Source organism: Pristis pectinata, chromosome 11 (genome assembly GCF_009764475.1).
Source record: "Pristis pectinata isolate sPriPec2 chromosome 11, sPriPec2.1.pri, whole genome shotgun sequence".
NCBI classification, from domain to species: Eukaryota; Metazoa; Chordata; class Chondrichthyes; order Rhinopristiformes; family Pristidae; genus Pristis; species Pristis pectinata.
In genome coordinates, this window is record NC_067415.1 from 23,651,268 (window position 1) to 23,669,503 (window position 18,236).

The 18,236-nt window shown below is 39.9% G+C and overlaps 1 protein-coding gene across 1 annotated transcript in view; it reads right to left on the reverse strand.

The window, feature by feature from the left end:
- nbeaa (neurobeachin a) overlaps positions 1-15,691 on the reverse strand; it is a 560,854-nt gene extending 545,163 nt beyond the window's left edge. The window contains exon 1 of the mRNA XM_052025565.1: positions 15,093-15,691. Within this exon, the coding sequence (XP_051881525.1) occupies positions 15,093-15,368 (276 nt within the window). The 5' untranslated portion in view covers positions 15,369-15,691. The remainder of the gene's footprint in view (positions 1-15,092) is intronic.
- Positions 15,692-18,236: the final 2,545 nt, after the last annotated feature.

Here is an 18,236-nt window from a genome sequence, read left to right on the forward strand (position 1 = left end):
TCAACTTCCCTAATATTGATTGGCACCTCTTTAGTGTAAAGGGGACAGATGGTGCAGAGTTTGTTAGAAGTATCCAGGAAGGATTCCCGACACAGTATGTGGACGGGCCGACGAGAGAGGCCATACTGGACCTGGTACTAGGCAATGAGCCTGATCAGGTTTCAGATCTCTCGGTGGGAGAGCATTTTGGAGACAGTGACCATAACTCCTTGACCTTTACCATAGCCTTGGAGAGGGACAGGAGCAGATGATATGGGGATTTAATTGGGGGAGGGGGAAATTATGATGCTATTAGGCAGGAACTTGGGAGCGTAAATTGGGAACAGATGTTCTTGGGGAAGTGCACAATGGAAATGTGGAGGTTGCTTAGGGAGTACTTGCATAGGCTTCTAGATAGGTTTGTCCCATTGAGGCAGGTTAAAGATGGTAGCGTGAAGGAACCATGGTTGACAAGAAACATAGAATATCTTGTCGAGAGGAAGAAAGAAGCTTACCCAAGGTTCAGAAAGCAAGGATCAGACAGTGCTCTTGAGTGTTACAAGATAGCCAGGAGACAGCTTAAGAATGGAAAGGAGAACTAGAAGAGGCATGAGAAGGCCTTGGTGAGTAGGATTAAGGAAAACCCCAAGGCATTCTACAAGTATGTGAAGAATAGGAGGATGACCAGTGTGAGGGTAGGACTGATCAGGGATAAAAGAGGAAATATGTGCCTGGAATCAGAAGAGGTAGGAGAGGTCCGTAATGAATACTTTGCTTCAGTATTCACCTGTGAGAGAGGCCTTAACATTTGTGAGGATGGCATACAACAGGCTGATAGGCTAGGGCATATCAACACGAGGAAAGAGGATGTGCTGGAACTATTGAAAAAAATTAAGATAGATAAGTCACTGGGGCCAGATGGGATATATCCAAGATTAATACGGGAAACGAGGGAAGGGATTGCTGCACCTTTGACAATGATCTTTGCATCCTCACTGCCCACAGGAGTAATGCCAGATGATTGGAGGATGGCAGATGTTGTTCTTTTGTTTAAGAAAGGGAGTAGGGATAACCCTGGGAATTACAGGCCAGTGAGTCTTACTTCACTGCTGGGAAAGTTACTGAAGATTCTTAGAGACAGGATTGATGGGCATTTGGAGAAGCATAGGCTGATTAGGGACAATCAGTATGGCTTTGTGATGAACAGGTCATGCCTCACGAGCCTGATTGAATTCTTTGAGGATGTGACAAAGCACATTGAAGAAGGTAGAGCAGTGGATGTGGTGTACACGGGTTTCAGTAAGGCATTTGATAAGGTTTCATATGGAAGGCTCATTCAGAAAGTCAGGAGGCATGGGATCCAGGGAAACTTGGGCATGTGGATTCAGAACTGGTTCGCCCATGAACGACAGAGGGTGGTTGTAGTTGGAGAGTATTCTGTCTGGAGGATGATGACCAGAGGTGTTCTACAGGGATCTGTTCTGGGACCCCTGCTCTTTGTGATTTTTATGAATTACCTGGAAGAGCATGTAGAAGGGTGGGTTAGGAAGTTTGCTGATAACACGAAGATTGGTGGTGTTGTGGATAGTGTAGAAGGTTGCTGTAGATTACAACAGGACATTGATAGGATGCAGAGCTAGGCTGAGAAGTGGCAGATGGAGTTCAACCTGGAAGAGTGTGAAGTGATACACTTTGGAAGATAGAATTTGAAGGGAGAATAGAAGGTTAATGGCAAGACTCTTAGCAGTGTGGAGGAACAGAGCAATCTTGGGGTTCACGTCCATAGATCCCTCAAGGTTGTCACGCAGGTTGATAAGAAGGCATATGCTGTGCTGGCCTTCATTAGTTGATGTATTGAGTAGCTCTATAAAACTCTGGTTAGACCACACTTGGAGTATTGTTCAGTTCTGGTTGCCTCATTGTGGGAAGAATGTGGAAGCTTTAGAGAGGGTGCAAAGGAGATTTACCAGGATGCTGCCTAGATTGGAGAGCATATTTTATGAGGATAGGTTTAGCGAGCTAGGGCTTTTCTCTTTGGAGTGGAGGAGGATGAGAGGTGACTTGATAGAAGTGTACATGATGATAAGAGGCATAGATCGAGTAGACAGTCAGAGACTTTTTCCCAGGGCGAAAATAGCTAACATGAGGGGGCATAATTTTATGGTGATTGGAAGAAGGTATAGGGGGAAATGGTGGGTGCATGGAATGCACTGCTGGCAGAGGTAGTGGAGGCAGATACATTAGGGACATTTAAGAGACTCTTAGATAGGCACATGAATGATAGAGAAATGGAGAGCTATGTGAGAGGGAAGGGTTAGATAGATTTTAGAGCAGGATAAAATGTCGGCACAACATCATGGGCCGAAAGGCCTGTACTGTGCTGTAATGTTCTATGTTCTATGCTGTTCAGAGGCTTCTTCTTCCAAAACACAATAATATATGGCCAGTTCCGGGTTTTTTTTTGTTATTACCCATCATTAACTACAGTTACCCTCACAGAATTGGTGGAGAAGGAACCCCATAATTTAGACCCAGGGATAAAGAAACCACAATACATTTCCAAGTCAGGATGGTGTGCAACTTCAAAGGGAACCTGCAAAACCATGCACCTGCTGCCCTTGTCCTGCTTCATGGTAGAGGTCACAGGCTTGGGAGGAGCAAATATGTAGATGGTACACACCACAATGGTAGCAAATGGAACACATTTAGGATTGTTGATGCATTGCCAATCAAGTACACTACTTTGTACTGGACAACGTTTAGTTTCTTGAGAGTTGATGGCACTGCATTCATCTAGACAAGTGAAGACTTTCTGCCTTGTAAATGGTGGAAGACCATGGGATGTCAGGAGGGGAGGCCCTCATCATAGAATACCCAACCTCTAGATTGCATTTATTGCTGTTGTATTTGTATGACTGATTCAGTGATATCTGGTCAATGGTGACCATCACCCCCTCCTCCTACCAACCAGGTTTGAAAGCATCTAAATGAGCTGCTGCCTCAAGAAGGCAGCATCTATCATCAAGGATCCCCAACATCCAGTCTATGCCATCTTCTTGCTGCTACCAATGGGCAGGAAGTACAAAAGCCTGAAGTGCCACTGGTTCAGGTTCCTACAACCATCAGGTTCTTGAACTGACCTGCACACCCCTAATCTTACCTCAACAACGGAACACTATGGGCCACCTCTTACACTACAATGGTCTTGTTTCTAACTGGTATTAGTATTGGTTTATTATTGTCACTTGTACCGAGGTACAGTGAAAAAACTTGTCTTGCATACTAATCATACAGGTCAATTTATTACACAGAACAGTTACATTGTGTTAGTACAGAGTGCATTGATGTAGTACAGGTAAAAACAATAACAGTACAGAGTAAAGTGTCACAGCTACAGAGAAAGTGCAGTGCAGGTAGACAATAAGGTGCAAGGTCACAAGGTAGATAGTGAGAATTGTGTTTTTGGTCTAATGTGTTGTTTTGCAGTCCTTTTCTTCACTGACTTATGTTCATGTTCTGTGTATTGTCTGAATGTACATGCCTGTGATGTTGCTGCAAGTTCTTCATTGTACCAGTAGCTCACCGTACTTGCACACGTGATAATTTCAACTTGACTTAGTGGTGGGTTTTCAAGGAACGGTAATGCCCAAGTTTCTCAATTAAACATAAAAATTCCAACAAACAGACTGCTTATTCATGCTTAATGTACAAAAATCCCTGATCCAATCAGACTATTAACTATTTAACACTGAGGCATAAACAACTAATCTACTTCCAGATATAATCCAAAAGCACTAGTTCACTAAGTGAATCAATCATTTACCACAATTCATTCGATAAATTTATAAATTAGAATTACTTGCAGTATATTATTTTAACTCATCTGTGTTAAACCAATTTCCAAAGCCTGTTGCCTTGGTTCACGTGAACCAAGGCCACAGGCAACATGCAGGCATGGGCTGCTGAGTGGCAAATAACAATCATTCCACAAAAATGCCAGGGAATAACAATCTTCAACAAGAGAGTACCTAACCAACACTTACCCTTGACATTCAATGGCAGTACCATCGCAAGGTCTCCCCCCTCCCCCTATCTTAGGGATCACCACTGACCAGAAATGCAACAAGACCAGCCATGCAAATACTATGACTACAAGAGCAAGTCATATGCTGCATGGCCTATAATGAGTGAATCACCTCTTGCCTTGTTAACATCTACAAAACAAAAATCAGGACAGAGACTGAAAATTCTTCAATTACATGGATGAGAGCAACACAAGGAGCACAAGTACTTCAACACCATTCAGGACAATGCATACTCCTTGATTGGTACCTCATCTAGCACCTTAAACATTCATTCTCATCACCACTGGCACACTGTGGCTACAATTTGTGCCATCTACTAAATGGACTGTAGTCATTTGCCACTGGCACTTCGACAGCACCTTCCAAACTCGCAAACTCTACCATACAGAAGGGCAAGAACTTCAGGTGCATGAGAACACAACCATGATCCCCTCCAAATTGCATACCATTCTGACAATATATCATTGTTACTTCATTGTCATTGTCTGGAAAACCTTTCCCAACCAAATTGAGAGAGTAACTTCACCAGAACAATTGAAACTTAACACCACCTTCTCAACAATTATGGATGGGTAATAAATGTTGGCAACACACTTAGTCCCACTGAAAAGATTAAAAATTCCTTCCAAACATTTAAAAAAGGTATCCAACTGTGGCAATCCACATTGTTTTTGTGTACTTAGAGTGATACTCTATGAACTTTAATCAAAGATTAAGAATTGCAACACAGATTCTGCAATTAACAATCAAAAAGACCTCTGCACTGTAAAACCAACACAGCACAACAAACAACACAAAGTGCCCATACTTTACTGAAATTGTCTTTAACAATTACATAGTGAACTTTATGAAGCTGTTCTGTGATACAATTGTTGGTTGGAACCTCAGTAAATATTTCTAAGAACATTTTACTTATTGGGCCAGACTGCACCCCCTCTCTCCCCCTCCCTTATTTTTTCCCCAGAGGCAGAGAGCCAAAAGATCCGACCTTCATCAATTAAGAAGCATTCTAAAGATATAGGGAGGGCTTTGGCAGCATACAGCTGCAGACCCATCCGTGGCTCACCCTGATGACCTCTGAAAGCTCACCACTTTTAGCCCGACACTTAAAAACATTTTAAATAGGATCTATTTAATCTTAAAATACTAAAAGATAATAAAAGCATTAAAAGTAGAATAATTCAAAAGCTAATATTTCTTTGGGATCTGTGATCCCATGAAAGTGCACTAGCCCCTCTACAGCACATCAGTATTCTGTGGCTGGGCTCTATGGAGACTCGACCAGCAGGAAATCAGGTCAGATGGATCAGCATTTGATCTCCAGCTCATTTCAGATTTCTGCTCTGCCTAGCATGCACAGGAGCTCAGCCACCAATTTCTCCTCACCAAGACCTTAGAACATTTATTGGTCCTTCTGGTTCCAAGTACCTCCATGCTGGTGTGGATTTCATCCACCAGGAATCCCAGGTCATAATCTTTAAAGCAACAGGTACTCTTCTAACACATTCCTGCCACAGCAGCCATTAGTGGTTTGTCAACTTGAAGAGGGACCAGAGCCCTGATGTGTTTGCAATCCAGCTATGTGCCAGCATCTGCGTAACATTGAAGCAGAAAATATTGGGATCTATGTTACTTCCTTGATATGGAAGTGCTGCCAAAAATAATCATGCTTGCATTGTTGCAAGTGGTTCCTGATCCAAAACTGAATTTACATAGATTTAGTTAGAAAATACCCAGAAATATGAAGTACTGATATCAAATGACATTATTTGTGTAAAATTTTGAACTGGGCAGTGAGTTTTGGAAGATGTTGTGGGAAGCCACAAAACACAGAGTGCAGGTGTACCAAACTTAAAAGATAGTATCACAGGAGGCCCAATATGCAGTAAAACAGAACAGGTACTTTGAGGATAGCAAAAACAGTAGGAAGGCTAAATAGCAGAAGTACAAGCTGGTGTTGCAACAACAAAAAGATCATAATTGGAGAACCACTGGGAGAAAACTAGTGACATCTCAGCTCAAATACAGGGAGGAGCCCAAGGAATAACAGGTAAACATTTAGGGTACAAAATAAGCTAAGTGGGAAAAAAAACTAACATTGAAGTGTGGGGAAAAAAGCAAATCCTGTGGGTGTTCAAAGTCTGAAAGAAAATATGCAACAGATCAAGCAGCATTTGTGGAGAGAGATCAGGTTATTCACCCAGAAGTTGCAGTTAATGACAATATCCAAGCTCCTTGACTCATGAAAATAGATTATATATCTTGTGCATGTGTCACAAGTTAACTTGCTAAAAATATTAGCAATACTACATGTAAATTATGTCATGCTCAAGGCCAGAATTTGACCAACCCATGAAACAGCACAGTTTGACAATTGGCTATATTACACCTCCTAGTTTAATAGACTGTCAAAGCTATCAAAACACTACACATTTCTAATATTCACAAACATTCCAAAAATCAACCTAAATAAATTAGTGAATCCTTGAAAATTCACTTGCATCAGTGTTGAACCACTGCTGCAGTTTTGTACTCCACCACTGGACTCCTTGAGGAGAATAATCAGCAAATCATCATTGAAAATATGCCAGCAATTTCCGGACTTACTGGCTTTCATTCACTAAAATGCTGGTGATTGTATGGAACAGCCAGCAATACAGCATGGATACAGGCCCAATGAGTCCATGCCAACCATGGTGCCCACCCAGTTAGTCCCAATTTCCTGTGTTCGGCCCATATGCCTCTAAGCCCTGCACCTCCATGTACCTATCCAAATGCTTCTTAAATGATACTATAGTACCTGCCTCAACCACATCCTCTGGCAGCTTATTCCATATACTCACCACCCTCTGCATGAAAAAGTTGTCCCTCAGGTCCCTTTTAATTCTTCTCACCCTAAACTTACGCCTCTTAGTTTTGGACTCCTCTACCCTAGGGAAAAGACTTACCATCCATCTTATCTATGCCTCTCATAATTTTAAACACTTCTGTAACATCACCCCCCATTCTCCTACGTTCCAAGAAATAAATGCCTAGCCTGGCCAACCTCTCCATATAACTCTGGCCCTCTAGTCCTGGCAGCGTCCTCAAATCTTCTCTGCACTCTTTCCAGTTTAACCATGTCTTTCCTTGAACAATTTAACAATTAACTATTTAAATGATAAATAGATAAAGGAAAACTAAGTAAAATATATACAAGTAAGGAGCTATGAGAGGTCTAAATAGAATTGATGGAGAAGATGGGAGCCATTGTTGGCAATTCAAAAAAAATACCAAGTTCTACCAAATCACGTGTGCAACAAGTCCATCTATCCAATTACACTCAAAACAGAGCATTAAGAATTTCCTATATCGTATGTTTCAGGTAGAGGCCCAGGATTTCAGCCAGACAGAGGTCAAGACATTTGCCATTTGACAAAGTAAGAAGAAACAGATAATGCAGGAATATAGCACAAACTAAATTTCAGTACTGAATATCAACTGGAGTGCCAACATTCTGATAGACTGCAGCATTCCACCATAGAACAAGGACGGTGTAGAGAGAGCAAAGCAGTGGTCATAGGGTTTCACTCTGCTGGGGATCAGAGAGACATTTTTGCAACCACTCACCTCAAGTCCTTACAGTGAACTGCCTCCAAGAAGCCAAGGCAAAGATTGCAAAAAGTGTATAACATCTTGTGATGAATCAAAGAACCTGCCAGAAGTTATGATCAAAGTAGAAACCAATAGTATCAAACGAAAAATGGGTGAACACTCATTGTCTGAGTTCCAGAAACTTGGGAACATCCTACAAGTCTGAGGCTCCAAACATGAAATCTTGGTTGTACCCATTAGATGGAAAATACAGCTAACATTTCACATTAATGTTCAATTCAGTTCTGATAAAATATCATTGACTTGAAATAATGACTCTTTCAGTCTCCACTACTGTTGCATGGTCTGCTGGCAATCACAACTATTTTGTTTTTATTTCAAAATGTCCAGCATCTGCAGGATTTTTTTTTACTTTATTAATCTCAGGATAAGGCCCAGCAACAACAAGTGTAAGAGAATAGAACAAGACTAGTTAATGTGCAGTTGGATAAATGATACAGAATAGGAGACTTCAGATTCTAAGGGTATAGGAACCAGTAGTGGGACAAGATAAAACTCTAATAATGACTAGACTGTAGTGACAGACTGACAATTAATGCCCTGACTGGGAGGTTAACTAGAGATGTGGGAAAGGATTAAAGCAACGATTCATAGACTTTATTTTTCTACCACCCATGTGAGAGAAGTTGATTTTTTTTCTACCACCTCTGTATTCATTATTATCTGTTCTAATTATAAGCAATGAATAATAACCATTATTGGTGCTTAACTACATCCCCTAACACCTGAAATTTATCACAACTACTTGGGGATATACATGTCCTCCCCAATTTGAAACCCTGCGATTTAAGCTAATTTGACAGAGGTATGGACACCACAATGAAACACAAGACAGGAGAAAGTCTGTAGATGACCAGAAGACACAAATAACAAAGAACACCTCAGAAACAGCAGAGATAAGATAAACCAAAGAAAAACCAACATGGATTGGGAGTCCATGTGTGCAAATTCACATACTGTACCAAAGGTACTGAGATACTGCCATATGCATGTAGAGAAAGTAGGTACAAAGAAAAGGAAGGTCAGGAACCTGGTTGCAAGGTATTCAAGACAGACGTATGATGAAAGTAAGAGAGCATGGCAGTATTGATCAAATAAACTATGACATTGGAGAGGAATGATGTATCAGGGGGTTTTGAATTAGATTTTGTTTAGACAGAATTAATGCAGAGGACAGGAAGGGGGCAAATTTTCAGACAAATTATAGTAAGATTCAAAAACTACAAGGCAATGATATTATCACATTAGACTTGAATAGTAACAGTACAAAAGGAAAAAGTGGAAGAGGAATTCCTGAAAATATGTATGACAGAACTTTCTTGATCAAAGTATTTCCAACCCGAGGAGGAAGGAAACAGTGCTGGATTAGTACTAGGGAATGAAATGATGCAAATGAAGTCTGTTTCACTGGAACAGCATTTGTCAATAGGATTTAGAATAGTTACGGGCGGGAAAAACAAGGTTCAATCAAGCATAAAAATACTGAGCTGTAGGTGAATAAAAACAATGGGAGAAATTGCTCAGGTGGTGCTCAAAGCAAAGAATGGTTGAGGAATCCAGATGAGATGCATCCTAGGCAGCAGTCACTTTGAAAAATAACATCTGCATTTTTAAATATTATCTCTAGTTATTTTTTTCAGTGTAATGGTTGTACCTTGAACATGGGCTGCAGAGCTAACTGAATGAGAGTACAGCTGTTATTTTCTCCCTGAAAATAACCAAAGAATCTTATGCACTGCACACTGACAGCCCCATTTGAACTGTAAATGGATTGACTGGTAATGGAGAGGTTTAGTGATCCCCATTTAAAGTATCCCATTTAAAAAAAACTTTCCAAATATAGAAATTTCCTGCAATTTCAAATACAGAATTCTGCATAAATGTGGCCTCTGCAAGATTACTGAAGAAAATATGGATTGAAATCATAAAGGTCTGGCCACAATTTTCCAATCCATCTGAGTAATGGGAAGGTACCAGAAGGTAGCATCTGGTAAAATTTTGATTTGAAGGAAGAGATAAATGACAAATACAGGCCAGTCACCCAAATACCAGCACTGGAAAACTTCAAAATCAAATATCAAGGACAGAATTAATTGGTACTCAAACTGGTATGAAGTAGTAAATGGATGTCATTATAAATTTATTAAAGATAAATTATTTTTGACTATCTTAATTAAAATCTTTGAGAAATCATGCTAATAACAGTAATGTGGTTGATGTATACAGACTTTTAGAAGGTCCTTGGTGGAATACCACAAAACAGAACTGATGGCAAAAATGAAGCCCAAGGAATCTGTGGATCTGAAGTAGCTAAGCAAATAAAAAAGGAAATGGTTGTTTTCTTTAAAAACTTAAAGAATGAATACAAGATATATCCCAGGGATTGGTATTAGCCTTAGTTGTCCTGGATTTGAGTTTCAGGGCACATCTTCAAAATGTGCAGATAACACAAGAGTTCAAATATGGTACACTGTAAAGGTAACAATAACAGAATTCAGGTGAAATGGGCAAACAAAGGACAGGTGAAATGTAAATGCAAATTATAGGAAGTGATTCACTTTGATAACAAGAATGAAAAGAAATGATATATAATAAATGCTGCAATTTTAAATTGCGTGCAAAAGACCCATGAACATACATTAGCTTAGGAAGATAGCACAAAAAGTAGAGAAAACTATAATTCAACTGTTGCTAGTTTTACAACTAGAGGTTTGGAATACAAAAGCAAGTACATTATGCTAACCTCTTACAAAATGACTAGGCAAGGCCCAGCTGAAGAATTGTGCCCACTCATGAAAACCACACTTTGGGATGAATATCTATGCATTAGAGAGAGCACATGAAACATTTACATGAATGATACCAGGGAGAAAAGCTTAATTGAAAGGAGAATTTAGAGAAACAGCATTTGCTCCACTTAAGGAGCAAGAGGATAATGTTCCACACCAGGTAGTGAATTTCCCCTTTCAATGTCTGTGATTGTAAATTAGAAGCAGAAATAAGCCACTCAGCACTTCAAGCTTGTTTTGCCATTTAATAAGATAACAACTGATTTGACTGCAACTTCAACTCTGTGTTCCAGACTGACCTAGGAACTTTTCCCCTCCTTGCTTATGAATAAATTCAAAGACTACTTCCAGCACCTTTCAGGACAGCTTAGGATCTTCTGTTTCAATCAAATTCCTTCACTCTTCTAAACTCCATCAGATACAAGCAAAATCTCTACATTAAAAATATTCAAAGACTCTACCTTCATCATACTTTGAGGAAGCGTATTCCAGAGATTCTCAATGCAGACTGTCACAATTCTGAACTCCAGCAGATACTGGCCCAGTTTGTTCAATCTTTCCTCATTAAATAACGCACCCATTATCTGAATGATAATGGAGAAGTAATCCTTTTCCAAACTGCTTCCAACTCATTAGTAGCCTTCCTTAAATAAGGAGACCAACACTGCACACAATAAGCAACAATCCTCCTTACTTTTGTACTAAATCCCCCCCCCCCGAGAAATATTACTAGTTTTCTTAGTTACTTGCTGTATCTGCTTGTTGTGAATTTCACACTAGGCACCCAGATTCCTCTGCAATCTCTCACCAGTTAGGTAATGTGCTTTTTTAAAGAAATCCCTACCAAAATGGATAATTTCACATTCTTCCACATTTGCCAGATCTCTGCCCACACATTTAACCTAATTATATCCTTGTGCAGCCTCCCATGTTCTCTTCATAACTTACTTTCCTATCAATATCTCTTATCTGCAAATTTAGTAACCGAAGTTTCAGTGCATTCATCCAATTATATACAATGTAAAAAGTCAAGACCCCAGCAGCAAACTCTGTGGCACACCACTTGTAATATCTTGCCAATCAGAAAATGACCCATGTATGCCTACTCCATTTCCTCTCAGCTAATCTTGTATTCACACCAAAATGTTACCTCCTGCACCATCAGCTTTTATTTTCTGCAATAACCGTTGATACACCACTTTAATCAAATTTCATAGAGCCATACAGCATGGAAAGAGGCCCTTCAGCCCAACTGGTCCATGCCAACCAAGATGCCCATCCAAGCTAGTCCCATTTGCCAGCATTTGGCCCATAACTTCTAAACTTTTCCCATCCATGTACCTGCCCAACAGTCTTTCAAAAGTTGTTAGTGCACCTGTCTCAACCACTTCCTCTGACAGCTCATTCCACATACAAACCACCCTTTGTGTAAAAAAAAAGTTGCCCCTCAAGTCCCTGTTAAATCATCCCCCCCCCCCTCACCTAAACCTATTCCCTCTAGTTCTTGATTCCCCAACTCGGAAATAGACTGAATGTATTCACCCTATCTATGCCCCTCATGATTTTATACACCTCTAAGATCACTTCTCAGTCTCATACACTCCAAGGAATAAAGTCCTAACCTGTCCAACCTCTCCCTACAACTCAGTCCCTCAAGTCCTGGCAACATCTTTGTAAATCTTTTCAGAACTATTTCTAGTTTAATAACATATCCCAGAGTAGGGTGACCAAAACTGAACACAATGCTCCAAGTGAAGCTTCACCAGCATCTTGTGCAACTGCACCATGACCTCTCAACTTTCATATTCAGTGCCCTAACTGATGAAGGCCAGTGTGCCAAAAGCCTTCTTCAACAACCAGACTGCCTGTCACTGCACTTTCAGGAAACTATGTACTTGAACTCCAAGGTCCCACTGTTCTACAACACTCCCCAAGGCCCCACTGTTCACTGTGAAAGTTCTACCTTGATTTGATTTTCCAAAGTGCAACACCTCGCACTTCCCTAAATTAAACTCCATTTGCATTCCTCGCCCTACTTACTCTGCTGATCAAGATCCCCTGTAATTTTTAATGTCCACTATACCACCTACTTCAATGTCATCTGCAAACTTACTAACCACGTGTTGTACATTCTTATCCAAATCATTAATACAGATGACAAACAATAGGCCCAGCACTGACTCCTGAGGCACACCAGGCCTCCAGTCCGAGAAACAACCTTTCATCATCATCTGCTTCCTACCATCCAGCCAATTATATATCCAATTAGCCAGCTCTCCCTTGATTCCATGCAATTTAAATCAACCTTAGCACTGTACGTCCATAGCACATTACTTCTTCAAAGAACTCTAATAATTTGGTCAAACATTATTTTCCTTTCGCAAAACCAAAATAACTTTGCCTGATTACCTTTAATTTTTCTAAAAGCCTTGCTAATAATGCCTTTAATAACAGCTTCTAACAATTTTTCTATGATGGATGTAACTAATCTGTAGTTTCCTGCCTTCTGTCCCCTCTTTTTGAATATTTGCTATTTGCCAATCTAAAGCAATCTTCTCTGGGTATAGGGAATTACAGAAAATTAAAACCAATGTTTCATCTAACTCACTAACCATTTTTTTTTAAAAAAGATGTTAGAATAAATTCCATCAGGACCCAGAGATATATCAGCCTGCAGCTCCAAAAATCTGCTCAGTACCACTGCCCTATCATTTGTAATTTTGTGTTCCTTCCTCCCTTACAACTCCTGATTTACAACTATTTATGGGATCCTTTGATGCAAACTGGTGTTTATTTCACCTGCCATCTCCTGGCTTTCCATTACTAACTAGACTAACTTTCTACAGATTTAACAAAATGGTTAACCTTCTTTATAAATATAAATAGAAACCCTTATTTCAGGTTAGCTTTATCTTGTACTCCATTTTTTCCTTCCTTATTAATCAGTCAGTCATTTTCCCATTCCATCCAGTCTTTAATCTGCTACCTGTCTGCACAAATATACTTTTAAATTTGAAAGCATTCAACTTCTTTCAGTTAACCACAAATGATGCATCTTCCCCTTGGATTTTTTTTCTCAAAAGGAATGCATCTATTCTATACATTCTAACAGAACCCCTCAAATTTTTCCCACTGCATCTCAACTGACTGATCTTTTACCTCAACTTGCCAGTTCACTTCAGCCAGCTCTGCTTTCATGGCCTCTTTAAAATACTAATCTTGGACCTGTTCTCCTCTCCCCGAAACTGAATGTTAAATTCAAATCATATTGTGATGGAATAACAACTTATTTTTAATAATAGAAGGGTTGGTTACTAGACCACATATTTAATAAAACTGGCAAAAGAACGAAAAGTGACAAGATGGAAAACTACTTAGCAAATTGTTATGATCTGGAATGCACTACCTGAAATAGTGATAGAAGCAGATTCACTAAATTCCAAAAAGGAATTGGATAAATATTTGAAAGGGTAAAATAACTACAGAGCTACATAAAAAATGCAGCAGTGGGACTGACTTTATAGCTTTCATGATGGGCTGAAGAGCCTCGTTCAGTGCAGGATCATTCTATGATTTTATCAAGCCACTGAAATAGTAACTTTGAAATTGGAACTCCAAAGTGGTTAATTATTCTTTATAATTAAATAACAGACTTGCCTTTTCTAGGTAAGAACTTTGGAAAATGTTTTTAAGAATAACCTACATAGAAATTAAGCTTTTCGAGTTTAACGCTTGTGGAGAGCACTTCAGGGAAATCAATAACAAAGTAATCAATTTGTGGTTTCTAGGATGTTGGCGATCTCTCTCAATCACCATCTTCAGAACTGACAAGTTTCAGATTAAGTTGAAGTGAATAGTGTAGCTATTTTTCAACTTCAAATGTGCAGCAATTTTCCAAAATGTTCAATAAACCACCACAATACGCTCTGCAATCTCGAGCATTCCCTCGAAAGTCAAATGATGTAAATCTGATCCATTGGTCAGGTGGGATCAGGACCTTTGGGACTTAAACTGCAACTTCCAAAGACAAACAACGACTACGATCGCTGGAGGATTGTGCCGACGCCTTACACGGCAAGGAAACTATTTTAAAGGGTAAATCTAGGCTTTAGAAGCAGGGTGTCATTCATTAAAGAATTTCGCTGATATGCTGTCCTATCTATCTACACACACACTATTTCGTAGACTGGATGATCCAGATACAAAAGATCAATTTAAATCAAGCGATTATATCATACCCTCTGGTTGTTTAGCAGCAAGAAGTCAGCTGGTAACTTACTGTCCTTCCTATTGCAGGTTTACGACACACGAATTAGGCACGACATGGATTTCTGCGTGCGTATGGAATCTAGTTATTTAAATTAAATCTTTCCCCATTTAAATCAGGTGCAACTGATGGCAATAACGCCACATTTAACTCCACATCTTTACAAGACACCATTTATTGAAACACTCCAGCCAGCAAATCACGTCCACCCTTCGCATTTATAAAATGCAAGCCCCCACCCATCCACCCCCTTCGCAGCAACTCAAGGGCACCGATTTAGCAAACGTTTTCTTCCAACACTTTAAAAAAAAAGCTCACCAGGTTGAGCACAGTCTCCACGATGTCCCTGTTGCTGACCTCCCCGACTTGGATCAGACCGATGACAACAGCGAATTTCATCTTTATATTCCTGATGGGCACGGATGGGTTAATTCCGGAGATGGACACCATCGAACCCACCATCTCCGCCGCCGCCGCCGCCGCCGGCTGCGGCTGCAGCTGCAGCTTGGCACCGAGCTCCAGACCGCCGCCTCCCGCCCCAACCGCAGCCACAGGCTGCGCGTTCACCGGCTGCGCCGGCTTGTCGCTCGCCATGTCCTCCGACCCGAGCGATTCCTACTTCTCACATTCACCGGCACACAAAATGAGGGGGGCAGAATATTCTGGAAAAAAAAGCTCAGCACAATTCAACCCACACCAAGGGGTAAAAAAATTAGATGGGAAAATAACTAGACAGCCCCTTTAACAATTACAGGACGTGTCCGTTTCTCTCCTTTTTTGCTTCCACCTTCTCCTCGATTTTTATAGAAAATGATTCAGTTGTGTTTGGCTGCTGCTCACTGCTGCCACCGACTCTCCCAGCACTTTCTCCGCCATCTTCTGCCCCCTCGCTGCAGTCGGCTCCACTGCGCATGCGCACAGAGGGTCGGCAGGATCCCGTTAGATAGTCTCAGGTGTCCAGGTGACAAGTGCACATGGTGCAAGCTCAAACCAGTCAGCGGAAAAGATCAGCTTGTTCCAAGGAACGGGGACAACAGCTGCTTCCGCGGTTATAGCAATACCTACACGCGCAACCAGGAATTGTGACACTAAGGCATTCGTTTATTATTCTTTGTCTAAAATCCTTGTTCATTTTGCTGTTCCATTAACAGTTAAAGACATGAAAATGAGGAAATTAGTTCCAATTTGTTACAACTGTAGTAGTATAATTATGATTCATACTTCATTTTAAAACAATGCTTTAGAGGACTTTTCAAATTGAATGTTAGTTATGACGAATATGCAGGCCCACATTCTACCTTACTGGAAATATCTGCAATAGCGTAACAATTCCTGAAAGTAATGGGTAATAACAGGGTTGCCTGAAAACATTGGTAATGTACATTAAGAACAAAAATTTAATGAGAAATAGTGAAACTTTGTAATATTCTATGCGGGTGTTAAACTGCAAGAGCTTTTGACATTTGTAAACATTTAGGCCCTTTCAAGTTTGTCTCTAATATGCCATAATTTATATGTCATTTTCATTACCTACCCACTGCCCACCCTGCACCCCCATTCAGAGGGCCGAACTCGATGATATAGAAGTGTGCTTGAAATTAAAGATATACCAGAATAGATTTTTCCAAGAATCCTGAGAATTTGTATTCTTACTTCATCCTGGGAACCTAAATAACCATACAGTGATCACCAAATCACATTGATTCATCCTGACATCACCAAAACAGAGAAAAAAATCAACTTAGTATGCCACTTTGTAGAGCTCAAGTTTTTTTTTGAATAAGGAAAAGCCTCATTACCCTACAACCTTCAACCATGATCATCTTAAAGCAAATCAGCTGGTCAAAACAGTTAGTTTCTCTTTATTTCTTCCTTATCATTATATTTGAGGAATAGCAGCAACTTTCATGTGGATCATTTCAGAAATCGACCACAGTAATATATGTATTCTGGGTACCAGATTGCCTTTTGGCATAAATATGTTTATAATTTAGAATTTGCTGAAGTTGGAATTTTCCTTTCCTCAGTTTGAACAATTTTTAGGAAAATTGATTGTCTGGCACTGGTTTGATAAAACAATAATATACGTATTATAGAATGGCAACATATTTCTAATTTTTAAACAGAAATTGGGAAATTAAGAGTTGGGACAACAACCACAATCAAAATCACGCTAAGGTGGTGTGAAATTAATTTATTTCAGGTTTCTGCATTTACTGGTTTGGCAAAGAATTCAACATGAATAATTAACCTGAAGGAATCAAGCTTTCCATTTCCAAGTACCTCCTTAATTCAAGCCTGAATACCCAACAATTACAATCAGACAGTAAAATGCAAGCTTTTCTTTAATCAGATTTTACTTATTGATTTATTCAACACTTTCAATGCTAGCAATAATTGCTCATCATTAATTGCCTTTGAGAAAATAGTGATCAGCTATCTTTTTGCACAGCTGTAGTCTGTGTGGTGAAAAAAAACTCTATAATGTTATGAGGTAGGATGTTCTAGGATTTTGCAACAGTAATGACAAAAAAAGATATATGGCAGAGTCAATATGATATGTCATTTACATGGGATCTTGAAGGTGGCAGTGTTCCTGTATTTCTGTTATCCATGTGGGAATGGTCAGGCAAAAGAGATGCTATGGCACAACTTTGGTAAAACATTTTGGTGAGTTGTTGTATTGTATCTTGTGGATGACATACTGTGAACTTGAAAAGCGAGTGGTGGAGAAATTTAATGTAAAAGGCAGTGGATGGAGCGCCTAAAAAGTGGCATTGAGCTTCTTGAAAATTGTTGGCATCAGATTCATTCAGACAAGTGCAGGCTATTGCATTGCACCCTTAATATCTGTCTCATAGATGGTAGAAAGGCTTTGGGAATTCATGAGATGACTCACTTCCCACAGAATTTCCACTCACTAACTAATCTTGTAGCCACAGTATTTGTGTTGCAGATGCAGTCAGATTAATTTTAATGGCAGGATGTTGATAGTAGGGGATATAATGATAGTCATGCTATTGAAAATATCAACACTTTTACTGCTTAACAGTGCAAAAAAAGTGACAAACGGAATTAAGACTGGAGAAATATGAGGTCATGCACTGGGAAAGGGAGAACATGGAAAAACAAAATGCATGACAAGTTGTAGGATACTAAAAAGTGTCGAGGAATTGAGGGAATCACAGAGGTCATGCCCGTAATTCCCTGAAGGGAGTTAGACAAGTAGATAAGATGGCTTGGAAGGCAAACGGGAAACTTGCTTTTATTGGCCAAGGCATAGAATAAGTTTTGCGAGAACTGTTTAAACATTAGTTAGGTCACAACCAGAATAGTGTGTATGGTTCTGGTTCTCCTTGCCCTCACCATCCACCCTTCCAGCCACCATATTCAAAAGATCATTCTGCATAATTTCCAACATGTCCAATGTGATATCACTGCCAGAAACATAACCTCTTTCTC